The sequence below is a fragment of the Vicugna pacos genome, chromosome 8 (assembly GCF_048564905.1).
Source record: "Vicugna pacos chromosome 8, VicPac4, whole genome shotgun sequence".
Lineage (NCBI taxonomy): Eukaryota > Metazoa > Chordata > Mammalia > Artiodactyla > Camelidae > Vicugna > Vicugna pacos.
In genome coordinates this window covers 34173971-34192728 of record NC_132994.1, presented here as the reverse complement: position 1 = coordinate 34192728, position 18758 = coordinate 34173971, and the positions used below count along the sequence as shown (strand labels likewise).

Here is an 18758-nt window from a genome sequence, read left to right as displayed (position 1 = left end):
CACAAAAAAATATACTTATTTTTGGTGTTTATTAGATGCCTTAGAAACTGACTTTGAATGCTTATAATCTTAAATAATGTTGTGTTTTATATTCAGGTTCATGTTAATCTGCTTCTTATAGAAGCTAGGATGCAAGCAGAACTCCTTTATGCTCTGAGAGCCATTACCCGCTATATGACCTGATGCCTTTCCTCCATTAAAGATGATGGAATGATCAGCAGAGATAGTCTACAAGGGGAAGGTACTACCCAGGACCAATGGTAGATAAAAGAATTCAGAAATCCATTGTGCCATGATTCCTTTAGTTTCTGCTATTTTACTGTGGAAATACCACTGCTGGCACGAGCAGTGAGTGCTTGGCAGCTTCAAGTTTAGAGCTGTGAAGAAGGGCTGCTATTCACAGTATTTTGCTTTTTGACAGTACAAGATGCTGTATAACTATTTTAATACAGCAAATAGTAACTCTCCAAATTCTGTTGCTTTTATGTTAAATAAGATAACAAGAATTGGAGCATGCAAAGAATGGGACTTGGATAATGATGATGTAAGCTTTTATACATAAAGAATTTTAGATATTGGTGCTGCTATTCCTGCTGGTGGAATGAATAGAGTGGCTGTTCCAGTTAAGCTATTAGTCATAAAAGTGAACACTGCTACTATCTGAGCCTACATACATAATTTGTGTGGTTTCAAATTAAACTTGCATATGTGTTAATTTTTTTGCATCTAAAATTAATTACTCACAGCCAGCAAAGACCATTTTGATGGTAACAGTTCATTTCTTTCATTATAGTTGTTTTTTTAAAATTCAGTTATTGGATGACATTAAATTACAGTGGCATTCTTAAAGATTTTTTTTAAAGCAATCTTAAATGAAAATGTGTAAATTTTAAGAAAAGGCAGCTATCTTTTGATATGCTGTTTCCCAAGATTCTCTGACACTGGAGGGTGGCTGTCTAGTGCAGTATTTTTGTTTCCAGCACCGAAGTTATGGGAAATGTTGCTGTAGACTGGTGCATTCTGTGCCTGCCCACCTCATGGTCCCCACTTCAAAGGTTGTGCAGCTCCTTCAATTATAAAGCTGGAAAATATTTTTAGTCAAGTTATCAAATTGATTTACAAAGATGCTAACTTTGAAATGCAAACAGGCTTGAAAAAAATGTATTAAGTACTTTGTATTCTGGAAGCGTGAATTGCTTTTGAAGTCTGTCAGTATTATTGGTATTTTTCAATAAAGAATAATTTTTCTCCAATTTTATTTCCTGTCTCAGTCTTAAAAAGTCATGACTTGACAATCACTAACAATTCTGTTTCTATTGACTTTCATTAGCCATCATATTTAAATGATCCTGGAGACTGCTATTAAATGGCAAACTCTTGAAGTCATTTTTAAAAATACAAAGATGAGTTTTATCTTGGAAATGACTAGTATAGTCCCATGTCTTGTCCCTTTTGAACTGAGATATTTTAGAAGTCAGATAGAATTATTAAAAATTATTAGAAACAAAGGCTAACTAAGGAGCAACTACAGAACAAAAAAAAGACAATGTCAAACAACTAGAAATAGCTCTAAATTTAATCAAAGCTGTTGTAATAACTCTTACTCATCAAAACATTTATTGAGCTCAATCTAGTACCTATAAATTTATAGTGGGGATGCACAATTTTGAATAGAGGTGCTACTTACCTTCATGGATATATACAAATGGGAAGACAAGACTATCACCTTAAGTAGAAATTATCATCTTGAATATATTTTATATTTAGAGAAATGTATAAGTCCATTTCTAGTCAGCTACAATAACATACAAATGATCTTACCCACTGAATTTGTATCATGCCTTTGCCTTTTTCTGTCTCCTGCTGGTTACGTCATCATAGCAATACAGGTGAATCCAACCAGTAGTGCTGCACTGGAGTATAGTTCAATCTACTCATACTGCTTCTGCTCTTTGTTCTTGGCACTTTCTTTTGAAAATACAAAATTTCTAATAGAGGTTCTAACTGAATTGATTATCTTATTTGGCTGAAGGTTATAACTACTTAGAAATCACAAGTTGAAAGTTTTAAAGAGTTAAAAAATACCTACATCTAAAGTAATAAAGGCATGCCTGTCATACAAAGTTGATGTTTCAACACCTCCCATTTAACAGGTGTTTCCTGTAACTCGATGTTTTCTCAAAACTAAACACAGGATTTCTAATGCTACTATAATCTTTGAAACTAAGTTTCCAAAATAATTGGGGAAGGTAAAATAGAATATTCTCTGGGATATCAAAACTCCCCTATGAGAGGAATTTTTTTTTCTTAAATAATCATGAATAGATTTCTGTTTGAGGTTTTGAGATTCAATTTTTTAAGTCTGAGAGGTTTGGGTTTTTTTTTTTTTTGGTAAAAATTGAACTTTTTTATTAGGCCAAACTTGAGTATCTCTTACTATAAGAATGAGAGTAAATTCCAAACACTTAAACTTAAATAATTGTAGTAAATACTTAACTTCATATAAATAGTGATATTTTTAACTTGAAATTCATTTAAAAGCTAAGAGATTTTTATTCTTCTAAGGGTTTATCTATTTCAAATTATTTTGATAAAAGACCATTGGTAGATAAGTAAATAAATGAAACTTGTTGAATAAGCATATTTTCCATCATTAAGATACTATGAAAGTTTGTTACACATTTGTGACTTGTGAGTATCAAGGGAGAGCAAAAGGCAGGTGGGTGGGGAGTGACATCACCAATGAAGTTCCAGGGTCCTCGTTCCCCATGGAGACACTGAGCTACTGAGCTAACATAATATGAGGATCAAAACACCTTTGTGAGAAGTCTAGAAACCACCTGGGAAACTACAACTCAGGCAAACGCAAAACCAGGAGGAGGCTGCACCAAAAGATGCACAAAAATCTGGGGCATTTTGCTCATCCTAGCCCTTCCCGCTTCCTGGCATAGCACGGTACAGTTGAGAGGAAACCAATTCCTGGCACCTCCCTTGGGACAGAAAGAAAAAAGATAAATTTGTTTCCAGTATTCTGGCCTGTCTGGGAGCTGTTTGAGGGACTAAGTTTTGTCTCACCTAACCTGGAGCAACATAGTGAGACTAGTGACATGATTTGGATGCCAGTTGGAGACCACTGAAAACAGAAGTGAGCAAAGAGGTGCATTAGTGCAGCAGGGAGTCTACCGTTCTGTAAGCAGGTGCAGGGAATCCAAGAGGATAGACAGGAATACAATAGAAATTGAAATAAAAAGCTCCTGGGGAGCAACAGAGACAAGCTTCTTATGGAAATCAAGACAGTTAAAAGCAGATGTGTATCCTGGAATAAAAGCATACACACATGCCCAGAGAAGACACATCCCCAGAAACAGTAGCTATTTTTCCAATGTCCAAATCTCAACAAAGTTCACAAGGCATATAAAGAAACACGAGAACATGGCCTAATGTAAGAAATAAAATAAATCTCCAGAAACCAACCCTAAAGAAATACAAATCTCTCAATTACCTCGCAAAGAATTTTAAACAGTCATCTTAAAGATGTTCAGTGAACTAAAAGAGAACAAGACTGACAAATCAGAGAAAGGATGCACAAACACTGTTGCCAAAGAGACAGAATAAAAATGAACCAAATTCTGGACCTAAAGGATACAACAACTGAATTGAAAAATAAACTAGAGTTCAAAAGGAAACGATCATACAGACAAAAGAAGCAGTGACCTTGGAGAGTTACTGATATTATCAGTAACTTTGGAGTTCTAGTAATAACCTTGGAGGTTATTTGATACTATCAAGTCAGAGGGACAAGAAGTAAAGTGAGGAGAACCTAAGGGACTTATGGGACATCAATAACAAAGTGGGGAGTGGGCAGATCTGGAAAGGAGTGGAGTTTTTGTATGCAAATCAAGTCATTATCAGCTTAAAATAAATTGTTATTAACTTTAATCTTTTAAAACACAGTCCTCAGGGTAACCACAAAGAAAATCTCTCTAGAATTTACCCAAAAAGAAATGAGAAGGAAATGAAAAAGCATGTCACTACAAAAAGACAAAAAACAAAACCAACAATGAAACACAAAGGAGGAAGGAGAGGAAATAAGGGACAAAAAACCCTACAAAACTTACAGAAAACAATTAACAAAAAGGCAATAGTAAGTCCTTTCCTATCAGTAATTACATCAAATGTAAACAGATTGAATTCCCCAATCAAAAGACATAGATTGGTTGAATGGATAAAATTAAAAATGAGGACCCAACTATATGCCGTCTATAAGAGACTAACTTTAGATCTAAGGACACATATAGGCTGAAAGTGAAGGATGGAAAAGATATTCCATGCAAACAGTCACCAAAGGAGAGAAGTAGCTATACAAATACCAGACAAAAGGGTCAGTTTACCAGGAAGACTTGACAATTAAGTGCCAAATACTAGAGCTCCTAAATATATGAAGTAAACATTAACAGAATTGAAGAAATAGCAACACAGTAATAGTAGATTCAATACCCATTTCCAACAATGACTAGAACCACGAGAAGATAAACAGGACTGAACAACACTCTAGACCAGTTGGACCTATCAGACACATATGGAACACTCTAATAACTGCAGAATACATATTCTTCTCAAGTGTACATGGGATATTCTCTAGGATTGACCACACGTTAAGCCACAGGTCTTAACAAATATTACAAGATTGAAATCATACAAAGTATCTTTTCCAGTCATAATGGAATAAAACTAGAAATCAATAGTTGAAAAAAAAACTGGGAAGCCCAAACATATGTAGAAATTAAACAGCACATTCTTAAACAACCAATGCATCAAAGAAGAAATCACAAATGGAGTTGGAAAGTATCTCGAGACAAAGTAAAACATAACAACCAAAACTTAGATACAGTGCTAAGATGGAAGTTTAGAGCTATAAACCCTTACATTAAAAAAGAAAAAAAGATCTCAAATCAACAACTTAATTTCACACTTCAAGGAACTAAACAAAGAACAATCCAAACCCAGAGCTGGCAGAAGGAAGGAAACAAAGGTTAGAGCAGAGGTAAATAAAACAGACAATAGATTTTTTTTCTATTGTTTTCTAAGACTTGCTTGAAAATATCGACAAAATTAACAAAACTTTAGATTAAGAGAAAAAAAGGCTCAAATATATAAAATCAGAAATGAAAAAGGGGACATTATCAGCCAACATAACAAATATAAAGAAGAGCAGATACCATGTACAGTTATACACCAACAAATTGGGTAACTTAGAAACACAAACCTACGAAGACTGAATCACAAAGAAATAGAAAATCTGAACAGACCTATAACTAGTAAGGAGATTGAATCAGTAATTAAAAACTCAATGAAGACCAGGACCAAATGGTTTCACTGCAGAATTCTACCAAACATTAATTTAAAGAATTAATACCAAACTCATCCAAAAAATTGAAGACAAGGGAACACTTCCAAACTCATTCTGTGAGGTCAACATTACCCTGATACCAAAGCTAGAAAAAGATACTACAAGAAAACTACAGATCAATATCCCAGATGAACACAGTTGCAAAAATCCTTAACAAATACTAGTAAAGGGAAGTCAACAGCACATCAAAACAATGAAGTCAGATTTATTCCAGGAACTGACAGGATGAGTCAACATACAAAAACTGACCAAAGCAATACACCATATTAACAGAATGAAGGGGGAGAAAAAACATGATGCAAAAAAGCATTTGGCATAATTCAACACCCTTTCATGATAAAAACAAACAAACAAACAAACCACCACTCAACAAACTAGAAGTGGAAGGAAACTACCTAAATGTAATAAAGGTCATATATGAAAACCCCATAGCTAACATCGGACTCTGTAAAAGACTGAAAGCTTTTCCTCTAAGATCAGGAACATGCCTGTTCTCACCACTCAGTACCGGAAGTCCTAGCCAGAGCAATTAGGCAAGAAAAAGAAAAGACATTTAAATTAGGAAGGAAATATAAAATTATCTCTGTTTGCAGATGACCTGATCTTATATGTAGAAAACCCTAAAAGATTACAAACAAACAAAAACCCTGTAGAAACTAATAAATCCAGCAAAGTTGCAAGAAACAAAATCAACACACAAAAATCAGTTGCATTTTTATAGACTAACAATGAACAATCTAAGAAGGAAGCTAAGGCAACAGTTCCATTTATAATAGCGTCAAAAAGAATAAAATACTTAGAAATAAATTTACCAAAGAAGTTGAAAGACTTGATACTGAAAACTACAAAGCATCACTGTAAAAAATTAAAGACACAAATAAATGTAAAGACATCCTGTGTTCATGGGTTGGAAGACCTAATATTGTTAAGATGTCAATACTACCTAAAGCAATCTAAAAATTCAATGCAATCTCTTAAAAAAAATGCTTTGGGGCAGAAATAGAAAAATCCATCCTAAAATTCACATGGAATCTCAAAAGACCCCAAGTAGCCAAAACAATCTTGAAAAAGAACAAAGTTAGAGATCTCACATATCCTGATTTCAAAACATTTTCCAAAGCTACAGTAATCAAAACAGTGTGGTACTTGCATAAACACAGACATAACAGACCAATAAAATCAAACAGAGCACCCAGAAATAAACCCTCATATATATGGTCAAATGATCTTCAACAAGGGGGCCAGGGCCATTCAAAGAGGAAGGACTGTCTTTTCAACAAATTGTGCTGGGGAAATGAGACATCCACATGCAAAAGAATGAAGTTAGACCCTTACCTTAGAACCATATACAAAAATTAACTGAAATGGGTTAAAGACCTAAATGCAAGAACTTAAACTATAGAAGTCCTGGAAAAAAAAACGGGGAAAGCTTTAGGACATTGGATTTGGCAGTGATTTATTGGATATAACACCAAAAGCAAAGGGAAAAGAAAGAACAGACAAACAGAACTACACATCAAACTTGAAAATTTCTCTGCATCAAAGGGCAAAATCAACAGAGAAACAAGGCAACAATCTACAGAATGGGAGAAAATATTTGTAAATCATGTATCTGATAAAGGCTTAATATCCAGAATATATAACTAACCCCTATAACTCAACAACCACCACCAAAAAAATACCCCAAATAGCCTGATTGAAACATAGGCAAAAAACTTCTCCAAAGTGACATATTAATGGCCAACAATCATATGAAAAGATATACATCACTAATTATTAGAGAAATGCAAATCGAAACCACAATGAGATATCACATCACAATCATTAAGATGGCTACTATCAAAAAGCAACACAGAAAATAATAAGTGCTGGCAAAGATGTAAAGAAATGGGAACCCTTGTGCACTGATAGGGATGTGAAATAGCACAGCCTCTGTGGAAAACAGTATAGATAGCCCTCAAAAAATTAAAAATAGTAGTACTATATGACTCAGTAATTCGTATCTGGGTATATACCCAAAGGAATCAAAAACAGGATCTCAAAGAGCTATTTATACACCCATGTTTATAGTAGCATTATTCACAATGACTATAAGTTAAAAGCAACCCAAATGTCCTCTGGATGAATGGATAAACAAAACACAGTATAAACATACAAGGAAATATTATTCAGCCTTGAAAAGGAATGAAATTCCATCACTTGCTACAACATGGATGAAATTTGAAGACATTATGCTAAGTGAAATAAGCTAGTCACAAAAAGACAAATACTGTATGATTCCACTTAAATGACGTATCTAAACTAGTCAAGTCAAATTCATAGAAACAGAAGGTAGAATGGTCATTGCTAGGGGCTAGGGAGGGAGGAAACAGGGAGTTGTTTAACAGAGATGGGTTCCAGTTTTGCAAGATCAAAAAGTTCTAGAGAACTGTTGCAAAACAATGTGAATATACTTAACACTGCTGAACTATACATTTAAAAATAGTTAAGATGGTAAATTTTATGTTATGTGTTTTTTACCACAATTTTGTTTAAAGGCAAGCAGATGGTTCCAAATGGTCTAGTTTGCACATGAGTCTAAGGAGGAGGAGTTTAATATGGAGAACAGGTATAATGGTATTCATTCCATCATGAATTATTGTATTAGTTATAAGTACCAAGGGGGCTGTTTTAGAGGGGAAAGAGTTTGATCTTTCTCACTGAAAGTGGAATATATAGCCTGCTATAGATAAACTAAAAACTTAGATCTTTAAGTGTTTTTGAGAGATTAGCCCTTCAGACTTTTAAAAAAATGGTTTCATCTATTGGAGTGAATCTATTGGCATATACTTATGGATGACAGACCATAATAAGGTGAGTGTCCCTAGAGGATTTTGCAACACCTCAATCAGGGATAAATCTTGAACTAGAAGAGCCCTTAGAAAGTCTATTTGTTCCTGAAATTTAGGGTTTTTTCTATTAGCCTTTAAGAGCCCGTCTAGTCTGGGATGGCTGTCTTCATCCCATTAGTCTTGTTATTTTGTTTGGGCGAGGGATGAGCTGTACCAGCTTTTCTGATATTAACGGCTCATCTCTCACCCTACAGAGCAGGGTAGGAAACCTACTTCTATTTCCAAATCTTCTTTGGCTAATATGGGACAACAACGGTGATCTCAATTTCTTTGTTTTTTTCTCATTCATTCAAAAGCCAAACTTACCCTACACAGAATGTCAAACTAATAAACTAATTACCATCATAATGTTATAATTTATTCAGCCTCTACTAAGCAGAGTCACTGTACTGCGCAATTTGCCCATTTAATGTTTTTTTCTCTAAACTACATTATAATAAAATAGGTATTACTCCCATTTTATAGTTGAAGCTGAAAATACTAAGTTATTTGCCAAAGGCCCAAGCAAAGGAAAGCTAGGATTTGAACTGAGATCTGCCATACGCTTAAGCCTACATTCTTCCTAGTACAGTACATCACCTCCCTAGTCACAGAGGGTTACCATTAGGACTGTCTGGTCTACTCATTTTATTTCAAATGAACAGAAAAAGGTAAAATACTCCCCTTTTCATCTATTTTACTTATTTAATAAAGAGTAAATGGCCTAAAGCAGTCTTCTTTAAATTTTTTTGCTTATTCCTCTTAATATAAGAACCAGAAAAATACTGGTTCCTAACCAAAAAATGAATAGTAGATGCTGTAAAAATTAATGCAGATGTTGATGTAGTAATGTATTCCTAATGGTATTGACCACCATTCTTTTTATAAACAAAATCTAAGTCTTCATTGCACAGTTCAGTTACTGAGCTGACAAGCTCTTAAATTCTACAATTGTTAAATCAGGACTTAAAGACTAGAACTAAATTATTTAACAGAGAATAGAAGAAAAAAGTCATTTACTTAGAAAAGCCATGCATATATTTTCATCTTACATTTCTCATAGCAGAACATTTTTCCATAATACCTAACAAGAAGAAATGCTCATTTCTTTTAAAATAGTTAAACTACTCACTAAAATCAGTACCTGAAAAAACTTTCAATATTTGTTAACACTGAATAAAATGTTCGTGTTTGTTACCACTTCTCAGGAATGAAGGAGACCTGACTTCCTGTTTCTGCCGTTAATCTGCATCGTGTTAGAAAGAGGGAACAGGCAGGGGTTCCAGGAAGGTGTGATGCCTCTGAATTCGGTGTAGAAGCTGCTGTGCCACCGGTTTGAATTCTGTTTCCCAGTGGAGTCTGTGATAGTTTTTTAGGTCTTGGTCAAAACTCTCATCCAGTGCTAGTTCTTCATCTGTATCAGAAAAATTAAAATTACAGCAATCATTTGGAAATGTAAGCCTATTGAATTGTTTAATTTGTGATGGCAGGCGGTAAACTCGTCCTGGGTCATCTTTAATTCCAACAAGGTTTTTTTACTCTCTTCTGTTCTTTACAAATATTTTTAAGTAAGTATATTTCAGTCTCAATTTAAAAAAAGATAATAATCTTCTCCAAAAAAACGGTCCTAGATTTAATTGAGCTCCTATTTCAGTTTATCCGTAGTGTTTATGTATGTCTACATCCAAAAGTCAGGTAATTTCTCAGAATAAACAAAGTATTAATAGATTACTTCCTTAGAAAGTTTTCCTTAGAAAAAGTTACTTTAGTGGTTGACAGATATAAAAGGAGTTAGGAAATCTTTTGGGAAAGGAGCACAGTTGAATTTTTTCTTTTATTGGCGTATAGTCAGTTTACAATGCTGTGTCAATTTCTGCATAATGTTTCAGTCATACATATACATACACAGATTTGTTTTCATATTCTTTTTCATTATAGGTTACTACAAGATATTGAATATAGTTCCCTGTGCTGTACAGAAACGTGTTTATTTTATATTTATCTATTTTATATATAGTAGTTAGTATCTGCAATTTTTAAAATTTATTTTTGATGGGGGGGTAATTAGGTTTATTTATTTCTTATTTTGTTTTTTAATGGAAGCACTGGGGATTGAACCCAGGACCTCATGCATGCTAACTAAGCACGTGCTCTACCTCTGAGCTATACCCTCCCCCACCACAGCTGAATTTGACACTGTAAACTTGACTGAAAATCAATTTTGCTCATTTCAAAGCAGCCTGGACATACTTTGAAAACACCCCACACACACACACACCCCTCTATGCTCCCACCAATAAAGGTGACAAATGGGAGACTTTGAGAATAAATCCATGAATAATGCAGAAAAGCACTTGTAAAAACAAAATTACAACCTTAATTTGCTTCTTAATCCAAGGGCACTCTGAATTCTCTGAATACCATAAGTATATCCAACCCAAGAAGGAAGACAAGTGGCCACTGAGGTTTCTGCGCTGACCTGCCACTGCATTTTCCTTTGTTTATACTGGACCCCATTGAAGGACTTCAGGAAAATACACTGGCCTGCCAGCCAGAGGCTGGCTCTGCCACTTCCTAGGTCTGTGCCTGAGGCAGACGTCTTAAGAGGGAGCTACCAAGTCTGAAAATGACCACAAATATCACTGCTTACATAATTTGCAAACTTTTTTTTCATAGGGCCAGTTAAAATCCTATTATAAAATGTTTCATTCATGTTTACATCCAATTTTCTACCCCGAATACTTTCATACTCTTTGTGTACTTTGGCACTATTGGTGTCAGTGTCACCACCCAGAATAAGATAAGTCTGGAATCCCAGTTTGTACCTTCCCTCCTCTCCTCCAGCCAAGTGGCCCGCTATGCAGCTCTGAGATAAGTTCTGGGCAGACACTAGCACTTCAGCAAGGCTCTCCATGGAGACCCCTGTAAGCAAGCCTGGCTCTCCCCACCCATTTGATAACCAGGGCCTGGAGAGGAGGAGAATGCAGATGGTATTTGATGCAAAGTCCTTCCTGTTGGGCTACTTTCTGAGTGCTTTCAGGTTTCTAGGTTCTCTTCCTGCTCACTCCTCTCCAGATTTTATGAGCACTAAACTTCTGTTAAAAATGAATTCTCTTGTTTTACGTCCTTCTTTCGCAAGCACCTTAGGGCTAAGCACCGCCCAGGCATTCCACAGACCCTTCCTCCACCCAGGGCTTTGGTTGGATTTGATGGCTTTAGCAAACCTCTATTTTTGCTGTTTTTGATTTTTTTTTTAATCTAATGTTAAGACTATGCTACTTTTTTTGAAGCTCAGCCTCTAATTAGTTAATCTACACTCAGACCCTATTCATTGTAAACTGGGCTGGACAAGATAACAAAAGGGGCCATGTAGTTACAGATAAAAGCAGTCTCAAATTTTAAATACAGCACATGCATAAAACGTGCCATTGTACAACACTAGCTGTTAAATTTTGAAACTTGTACTACAATGAATGGCAGTGCAAATTTTAGACCTATGATTTTCAAACTTTTTTGACTGTGACCTGAGAAGTATGTATTACATTATGACTGTATCCATACACTCATGTATTTAAATACAAGTAAAAAAATGCCTCACAATCCTTATCTTTACTACATATAATATATTCTGTTATTTTCTTAGTACTTCATTTGTTAAAGATGCTGGTCACAGTGTGAAAAGCACTGATTAGGTAACAATCATCATTAAGCTTTCTTCGTGCACAATACACTTTCAAACATTGGAATTTTAGGTGAGGTATTAGAAAGGATTAAAGGACTCAAAACAATACATTTGTCAGTGCTCATTATAACACAGTCTTATCATAGTTTAAGGACCCTGCTGCATCGATTAAAGCTTCCCCTACTCACTGCACTGTTTCCTAGCCTGCTGTTCAGCACCAGGTGGCTATGGAGGGTTTGATTATTGCTGTGACTATGACAAGGCATGGTCCCCCTGCGTTCCAGAAGCACCTGACGGCCCTTTGGCACGGCCTTGATGATGGAATCCTCTAACGAACACTGGGCCCCTCTCTCCCCCTTGTCACATAACCTAGGTGCTAAGTTCCACATAGCTTACATGAACATAAAAAGCCCCAATGCATTTTACACTGACAACAGCGAACTGCACACACTGGTCACCAGTTGCCAGCTCCCCTGAGAGACGCTCACGGTAGACGCGTGAGTCAGAGCGCACCACTAAGTAACGTCAAGACAGATAGCTAATGAGTTTATAAGAGGTGGTTGCAGCACTTCGGGGAGTTTAGACAACATTCTTTCTAAGCCACTTTCCAAAGAGACTATCAACATTCCAACATCCCAACCATGTTGAGAACCGTTTCTTTTCTGTTTTAGTTTCCTGTCAAGAAAAAGTTGGGTAACTTACTATATCAATTGTCCTGCCATTATTTCTAAAAACAGTGCTCCCGCTTCAATGTGGGGCTTTTGTGACTTAACAGCTCATCTTGTTTTCAAAAAGGCCTGTTTTTCAGCGATCTTTGTAAAAGAATTGAAATGTGACTACACTCTCACTCACGTATTCATTTCACCTGCTGCTGCCTGCTGGCTAGACACAGCTACAACCTGGCATAAGTAAGGGTCTGGGGACAACACTGTGGAGAGAAGAGCCAGGAGTCCTCATGGTTCCCAAGAAGGGGCTCATGACCATGTGAGGACTCTATGACTCACCAAGCTGGTGACGTGGTTCCCCAGTGGGCTGTTTACTTTGTTTCCCACGCCACATTCCCCTTCTACAGTGGGGAGGGGTAAGGGTGCCCTATGTAGTGGAACAGCAGAAAAACACAGGGCTAGATGTTTATTTTCTGATGAAAAGTTCTTGCTTTGCTACAATATGATCTTAGACAAGCCACTTAACCCTCCTAGACCTACCTTCCTCATCTGTCACCTAGCTGACGACCTTAGAGAGATCTTATGAGGACAGAATAAATGTTCATTGAAGCAAAGGTACCACTATTGTCAGTTAATCCACAAGCATCTATCAAGAACCTAGTCTGCACGAGGCAATAGCCTTACCCTAGAGCAGCTCAGTTGGAGTGGGGAAATAAGATAAAAGTTATGAAAAAATAATACAGGACAAGTTCCACAGTTTGTGACTGATTGCTGTATAAAGAGTACAGATTTCCTATGACTAGACTATGGGTTTGCAAAGCTCAGCAGAAGGGCCTGCGAGGGCCGGCAGCACTGGGCTAGGCAGGTAAGGGATACGCCCGAGCAGAGGTGCAAGGTTAGGGAAGAAGCAGTCCAACCTGGCTCGAGGGGAAGCTGAGGGAGGGGAGCGGTGGGAACAGGTCCACCACTGCCAAGTACCCGCCAGGTGCACCATCCCCTGCTGGAAGCCAGCCATGCCCACCCCACTTCTAAGCCCTCCCTTGTGCCACACGGCCACACCATCTTGTCCTATGTGGTTGACTGCCCCGGACTTAGGTCCCAAAGGAAGCCACAGCCAGCCTGTGCTGGAGGCAGCTGCTGCCTAAGACACAAAAGCCCTCCACCCTAGGAGAGCAACTCACAGAACCAAACACACATCTTCTCCTCAAATCGGAGACAGACAGAAAGTTGTGCCAACAACAGAGGAGACGCAGAATCCCATACACTGAGTGCAGCAAGAAGCCTTGAGCCAGCTGAAGCCACGACCATGCAGGAGCCTAGAGGAAAGGAGGGGGAGAAAGGATCTTTTCCCCAACAGCCGAAATGGAGCAGGGCTGGGTCTCCAGCAGGATGGAGCAGATGATACCTGCTCCTGAGGGGGCCGTTCGGGGATGCTAGCTCTATCTGGACCCACCTTCCGGGTCCTGAGTGCCTGTCCAACAGGCTCTGGACATCCTTCCCTTAAACCCCTTCATCATCCAGAGCACAGGTTCTCAGTGCTGGCTCAAGGGCAGACTCACCTGTGGAACTTTTTTTAATGATGCAGATAATGGGCCTTACCCCAGAGTGCCTGAATCAGAATTGCTGGGCCCAGGGCCAGGACGCATGTGTGTGGTTTTTTTTAAATTCCACAGCTGATTCCAATGTTCTGCCACCATTAAGAATTGAATTAAGGCAAATTGAGCACGCTTTTGCTCCAGGCAACCTGAGAAAACTCACCGTCCACAGAGCAGACTGTGAAGCTCAGTGATTTAAAATCACACTCATTCCCCCTGCTCTTACACAAAATTGTATTTACCTGGGAAAAAGCAAACTTCACATCAACTTAGTACACATGACTCTTTTAAATAGCTTCTAGTTCTGAGTTCAGGTTTAGTAACATGATACTACAATGCTTAGAGTTTACCAAGCACTTTCACAACCCTCTTTTGAGGACGTGCTGGGTGTCAGGTGTTGAGTCTGTTCATTTATCATGCAAACAGCTCTGCAAAGTGGACACCAGTCATCCCTGTCTTAGAGATGAGAAAATGTAAGTTCAGAGGTTAAGCGCAAGGTTAAAACCTTGTCCGTGACCAAGCAAGACAAACTCAGAACTGCCTGGCTATACAGCCTTCCAGCCTTCCCGGTGTGCTCTCAGGATGCTTGTTCCATCCTCCTGACCCCCTGCAGCTGGGCAGGGATCTCACGTCCCCATTTTACAGACGAAAGGACAGGTTCTGAGAGATTCTCTTGCCAAATCACACCACCCAAGAGAGTGAGTATTTGAACCCCCAGCCTCCGAGTCACACTGAGCCTTTCCACACAGCCCTGCAGATCCCACACAGTGCTGGGCAATGGGAGGGATGTTTCCTTCATTTTGGAATACGGATTAAACCCTCACCTCATTTACTGACCCAAATCAGTGTTAGACCCAGCCCAGGATGAAACAAATCATCCTAAAAAGAGAAACTTTTAAAATGTAAGACACTATCATCTTTCTTTTGCTTTGTGTCAACAGATTTCCTACCTTTCAACGCAGAGCCCCGCTGTAATGCCAGTATCACAGACCTTCCCCTACATAATTTAGCTGCTAAATAAAGTGTGTAAGTTCATTAAAAGCATGACTTAATTTAGAGTAGATTTCAGTCGTGTTTTCTCGATTACAACAATGTCTGAATACTTTTTAAACAACTGCAATCCATTTACGCTGAGATTTTCCATTTACGTAGTCTACAGAAAAATGCAAAAAAAAGGGGAGGGGAACCATGACAATAAGTTAAAAGTCCTTGTGTCCCCACTGTAAATAACATTCAGCCTCTTCCAGATATCTCCAAACTATAACCATCTTTAACATGCTCTTGTTACTTTCATAAACATAGCCACCCAAACGCCTACCAATCTTTACTCAGAGAGAAAAACACAAACAAACAAAAAAAGTATTCTGATAAAACTCACAGAGTCAAAGGAATCTTACCTAAAAATGACGACAGCAGGGCTAAGAGTGTATCAGTGGTCTCAACTCCAAAACATGACGAAGCACTGGTGATATTTTCACTGAAGTTCCACAAAGTTTTGCACACCAAGCAGGCCAGCTGCCAATCAGTAGGACCAAAATCCCTTAAACAATCCACTAACCTGAGTTAATAAAAGTCAAACTGAGAAGTTATTAGGGCAGAATCTTTCACTTTTGTATTTTTAACGTGATGATTAACTATCTGTGATATTTAACGTGCATTAAATACAGTTAAGTGTTATTAAAAACAATTTCGTGTCTACAAGTTTAAGTAGCTACAAAGTAGCAATAACCTACTTCTGAATTATTTTAAGCATCCAGTGGAACCTAAATGCCCTCTTTAGCCCTAGCTTGGCGCTTCTAGAAGTTGAAACACCTCTGTCCCGGAGGAATGAAGAGGGGGCCCAAGCTCCACTAGAAAACTAGGTCCTCTGAATCCTGACAGAGTCAGGACTCCATGCCTTGCAACTTACTTTTTAATGCCACCTTCTTCTTTCAGGATGACACGCTTGTCTTTATCCACAGTGAGGTTTAGGAGAACGCCACAGGCAGAAAAGCAAATATCCTGATGCTTCGCATCCAGCAGTGCAATCATGAATTTGTGGACTGGGAAGGCAGAGAACAAACGCAGACCAGTAAAGCTCAGGGGCTCAGCTGTATCTTATTTCACAAATGGCAAAGGGGAAACTAAGCTGGGAGCAGCTTGCAAAGCTGGAAACCCTGCAAGGGGACTCAGCTCACTCCTTCCAAGACTTTACCCACAGCCCAGCAGTGCCTTCACTGACATCCACCTCCACAACCTGCTCCCGACTCAGGTCCATTGGCCCCAGACACTGCTGTATCTGACGCAGGTGTCAGCTCCCTCTCCCAGGCAGCAAGAAAGCCCCCACCTGTGGAAAGGAGGGAACCACAGGCTTCCAATTACACAGGTGATGTGCATCTTTTGAAGCTCCAGCAGCCATTTTCTATAAGTACCCAGCCCTGGGGGAGGGGAGCTGGCTTGAGTTGAGATCTTTCCTGAAGTTTCACTTCCAGGGCTGCAGCTTGGAAGAGAAGACTTGCTCAGACTGCTGCAAACTAGCTCATGGTGAGGCAGGACTCCCAGGAGTTCCAGGGAGACAGCTCACATCAGGATAGGCTCCCAGCTCTGTTTTTCCTTACCCCTTGAAATGCAACTGCCGGCCCTGGTATCTCATCCTCCCAGTACAGACTGGGCAGAGGCTTAGGGGAGAATGGATAAGGTGTGTGCTTCTGTTCAACTGCACACCTGGGAGGTGGCCACCCCGTGCTGACTTTGACTCCCTGATGGGTCAGACAGTGAGCTTCGCAAAGGCTACATCACAAATAAACATTTTCTTGTTTTGTTTTGGTTTTTTTTGTTTTTATTTTTACAACTAAGTGTGTTTTTAAGAGTCTAAAGAACATCCACTAAAAATGTTAACAGTTATCTCTGGGGTAGTGAGATGATGGGTGATTGTTGCTGCTTTTTAAAAAAAATTTGTATTATCTAAATTTTCTATGACCAACATGGATAATGAGGTATTTTTAGTTATTGTTTTTACATGAAATATTTGAGACACACAAAGAGTAATCTTTAGTATACACTCTTGTGTACCTGCTACCCAGTTTAAGAAATAGAACATTACAGATCCAGTTTTATTTTGGGGCATCCATTCAAATGGCACTTTGTCTTAAATGTGGAGTTTATCATTTCCAAATACATTTGTACCTTATTCCATTACCACATGAGTACATTACATAAACAATATCCAAGATTGTTTTCCTGGTTTTAAAACTCCATTAATGGCATTATTCCATATATGTTCTCCTATTACTAGCTTTTCTTTTCCAATAGTGTATGTCTGAGGTTGATTTTGATGCACATTGATACATGAACTTCTAGTTCATTTATTTCAATTGCTATAGAAGTTTGGTTGCATGAATATACCATAATGTATTTATCCTCTTGCCTGTTGATGGACGTTTAGGTTGTTTCCATTTCTCACTATAACAAGCAGTGTTGTAATAGATATTCAAGTATGTGAAAGACAATGTCTCCTGAGTCCATTCTCACAAACAGAAATGATGAGTACATATTACTCAATTCCCTGAAACACACACACACACACACACACACACACCCCATCTCAGAACTCAGAAGACACTCATGAGGGAGAAGGGAGCACTGAGAACCCAGCCTGGATCCATCCTGGCATCCTGAGCTGAGAGCCTTAGGATGGACGGAACAGAATGTAAAGCACCACTTGTCCCAAAGCAGAAACAAGTATCACGTTGTCATGACCCAAGCTGTGAACCCGTTCAGCTGTTTATTGGCAAGATGTGCCTGTTTATGAATGTGAGGGTCATGAACTCACCATTTTTCTGCACAATGAAATCGCAGATGTCATGGTCCTGGGAGAGATTTCCAAAAACGCGCATAGCCTCCAGGATTCCATCCATGTTGTTACTCACAAGAAGCTTTATAAGCACTGGATTTGGTGACCAGTGAAACAAAATTAGTGAATTTGAATTTTAATTTAAAGGCTATTAGAGGGGGGAGGGTATAGCTCAAGTGGTAGAGTGCATGCTTAGCATGCACAAAGTCCTGGGTTCAATCCCCAGTACCGCCTTCAAATATAAATAAATAAATAAACCTAATTACCTCCCCCTCATAAAACAAACAAATAAATAGAGGCTATTAGGGACCAAAGATCATGCTAAATACTGATAACTTAAAAATCAAAGATGATGATAAAATTCAAACTATAAGGGATTTTAGCAAGAATGAAAAAAATAACTTGTCTCCATATTCTAATTTCTTGGAATTAAATCAGGCTCTCAGATATTAGAAATCAGAAAATAGAAATGCTTCCAGTTCTGTGTTTAGCTGATACAATCAAAAACCTTAAATGAATATGCATGTACCCAAACCCAACCCTGAACCTTACATTCAGCAATATATAGCTTTTTGTCTTGAATTACGGAATTCTTCACTTGGTAGTAAGATAAGTTGTTGATTGTTGCTGTAGTATTGATCACCAGCTCCTCACAATCATCAATTGACTTGTATTCTGAAACAGAGTGAGGATAAGGGTGTCAG

At 38.2% G+C, this 18758-nt stretch overlaps 2 protein-coding genes across 11 annotated transcripts in view; one reads left to right on the top strand and one right to left on the bottom strand.

Moving 5' to 3' along the window:
* The window catches only part of SESN1 (sestrin 1), an 89002-nt gene extending 87749 nt beyond the window's left edge, over positions 1–1253 (top strand). For all 4 annotated transcript variants that reach the window (XM_006205636.3, XM_072965720.1, XM_072965721.1 and 1 more), the window contains exon 10: positions 97–1253. In XM_006205636.3, the coding sequence (XP_006205698.1) occupies positions 97–183 (87 nt within the window). In that variant the 3' untranslated portion in view covers positions 184–1253. The remainder of the gene's footprint in view (positions 1–96) is intronic.
* Positions 1254–9279: 8026 nt separating this feature from the next.
* Positions 9280–18758, bottom strand: part of ARMC2 (armadillo repeat containing 2) — a 95124-nt gene continuing 85645 nt past the window's right edge. For 4 of the 7 annotated variants that reach the window (XM_072965679.1, XM_031680167.2, XM_072965678.1 and 1 more), the window contains 5 exons: positions 18607–18729; positions 18034–18147; positions 16132–16264; positions 15620–15780; positions 9280–9694 (listed from right to left, as the gene is read on the bottom strand). In XM_072965679.1, the coding sequence (XP_072821780.1) occupies positions 9537–9694; positions 15620–15780; positions 16132–16264; positions 18034–18147; positions 18607–18729 (689 nt within the window). In that variant the 3' untranslated portion in view covers positions 9280–9536. Of the gene's footprint in view, positions 9695–15619; positions 15801–16131; positions 16265–18033; positions 18148–18606; positions 18730–18758 lie in introns of those variants that run through there. The other 3 variants (XM_072965680.1, XM_072965682.1, XM_072965681.1) reach the window with 3 other exon arrangements.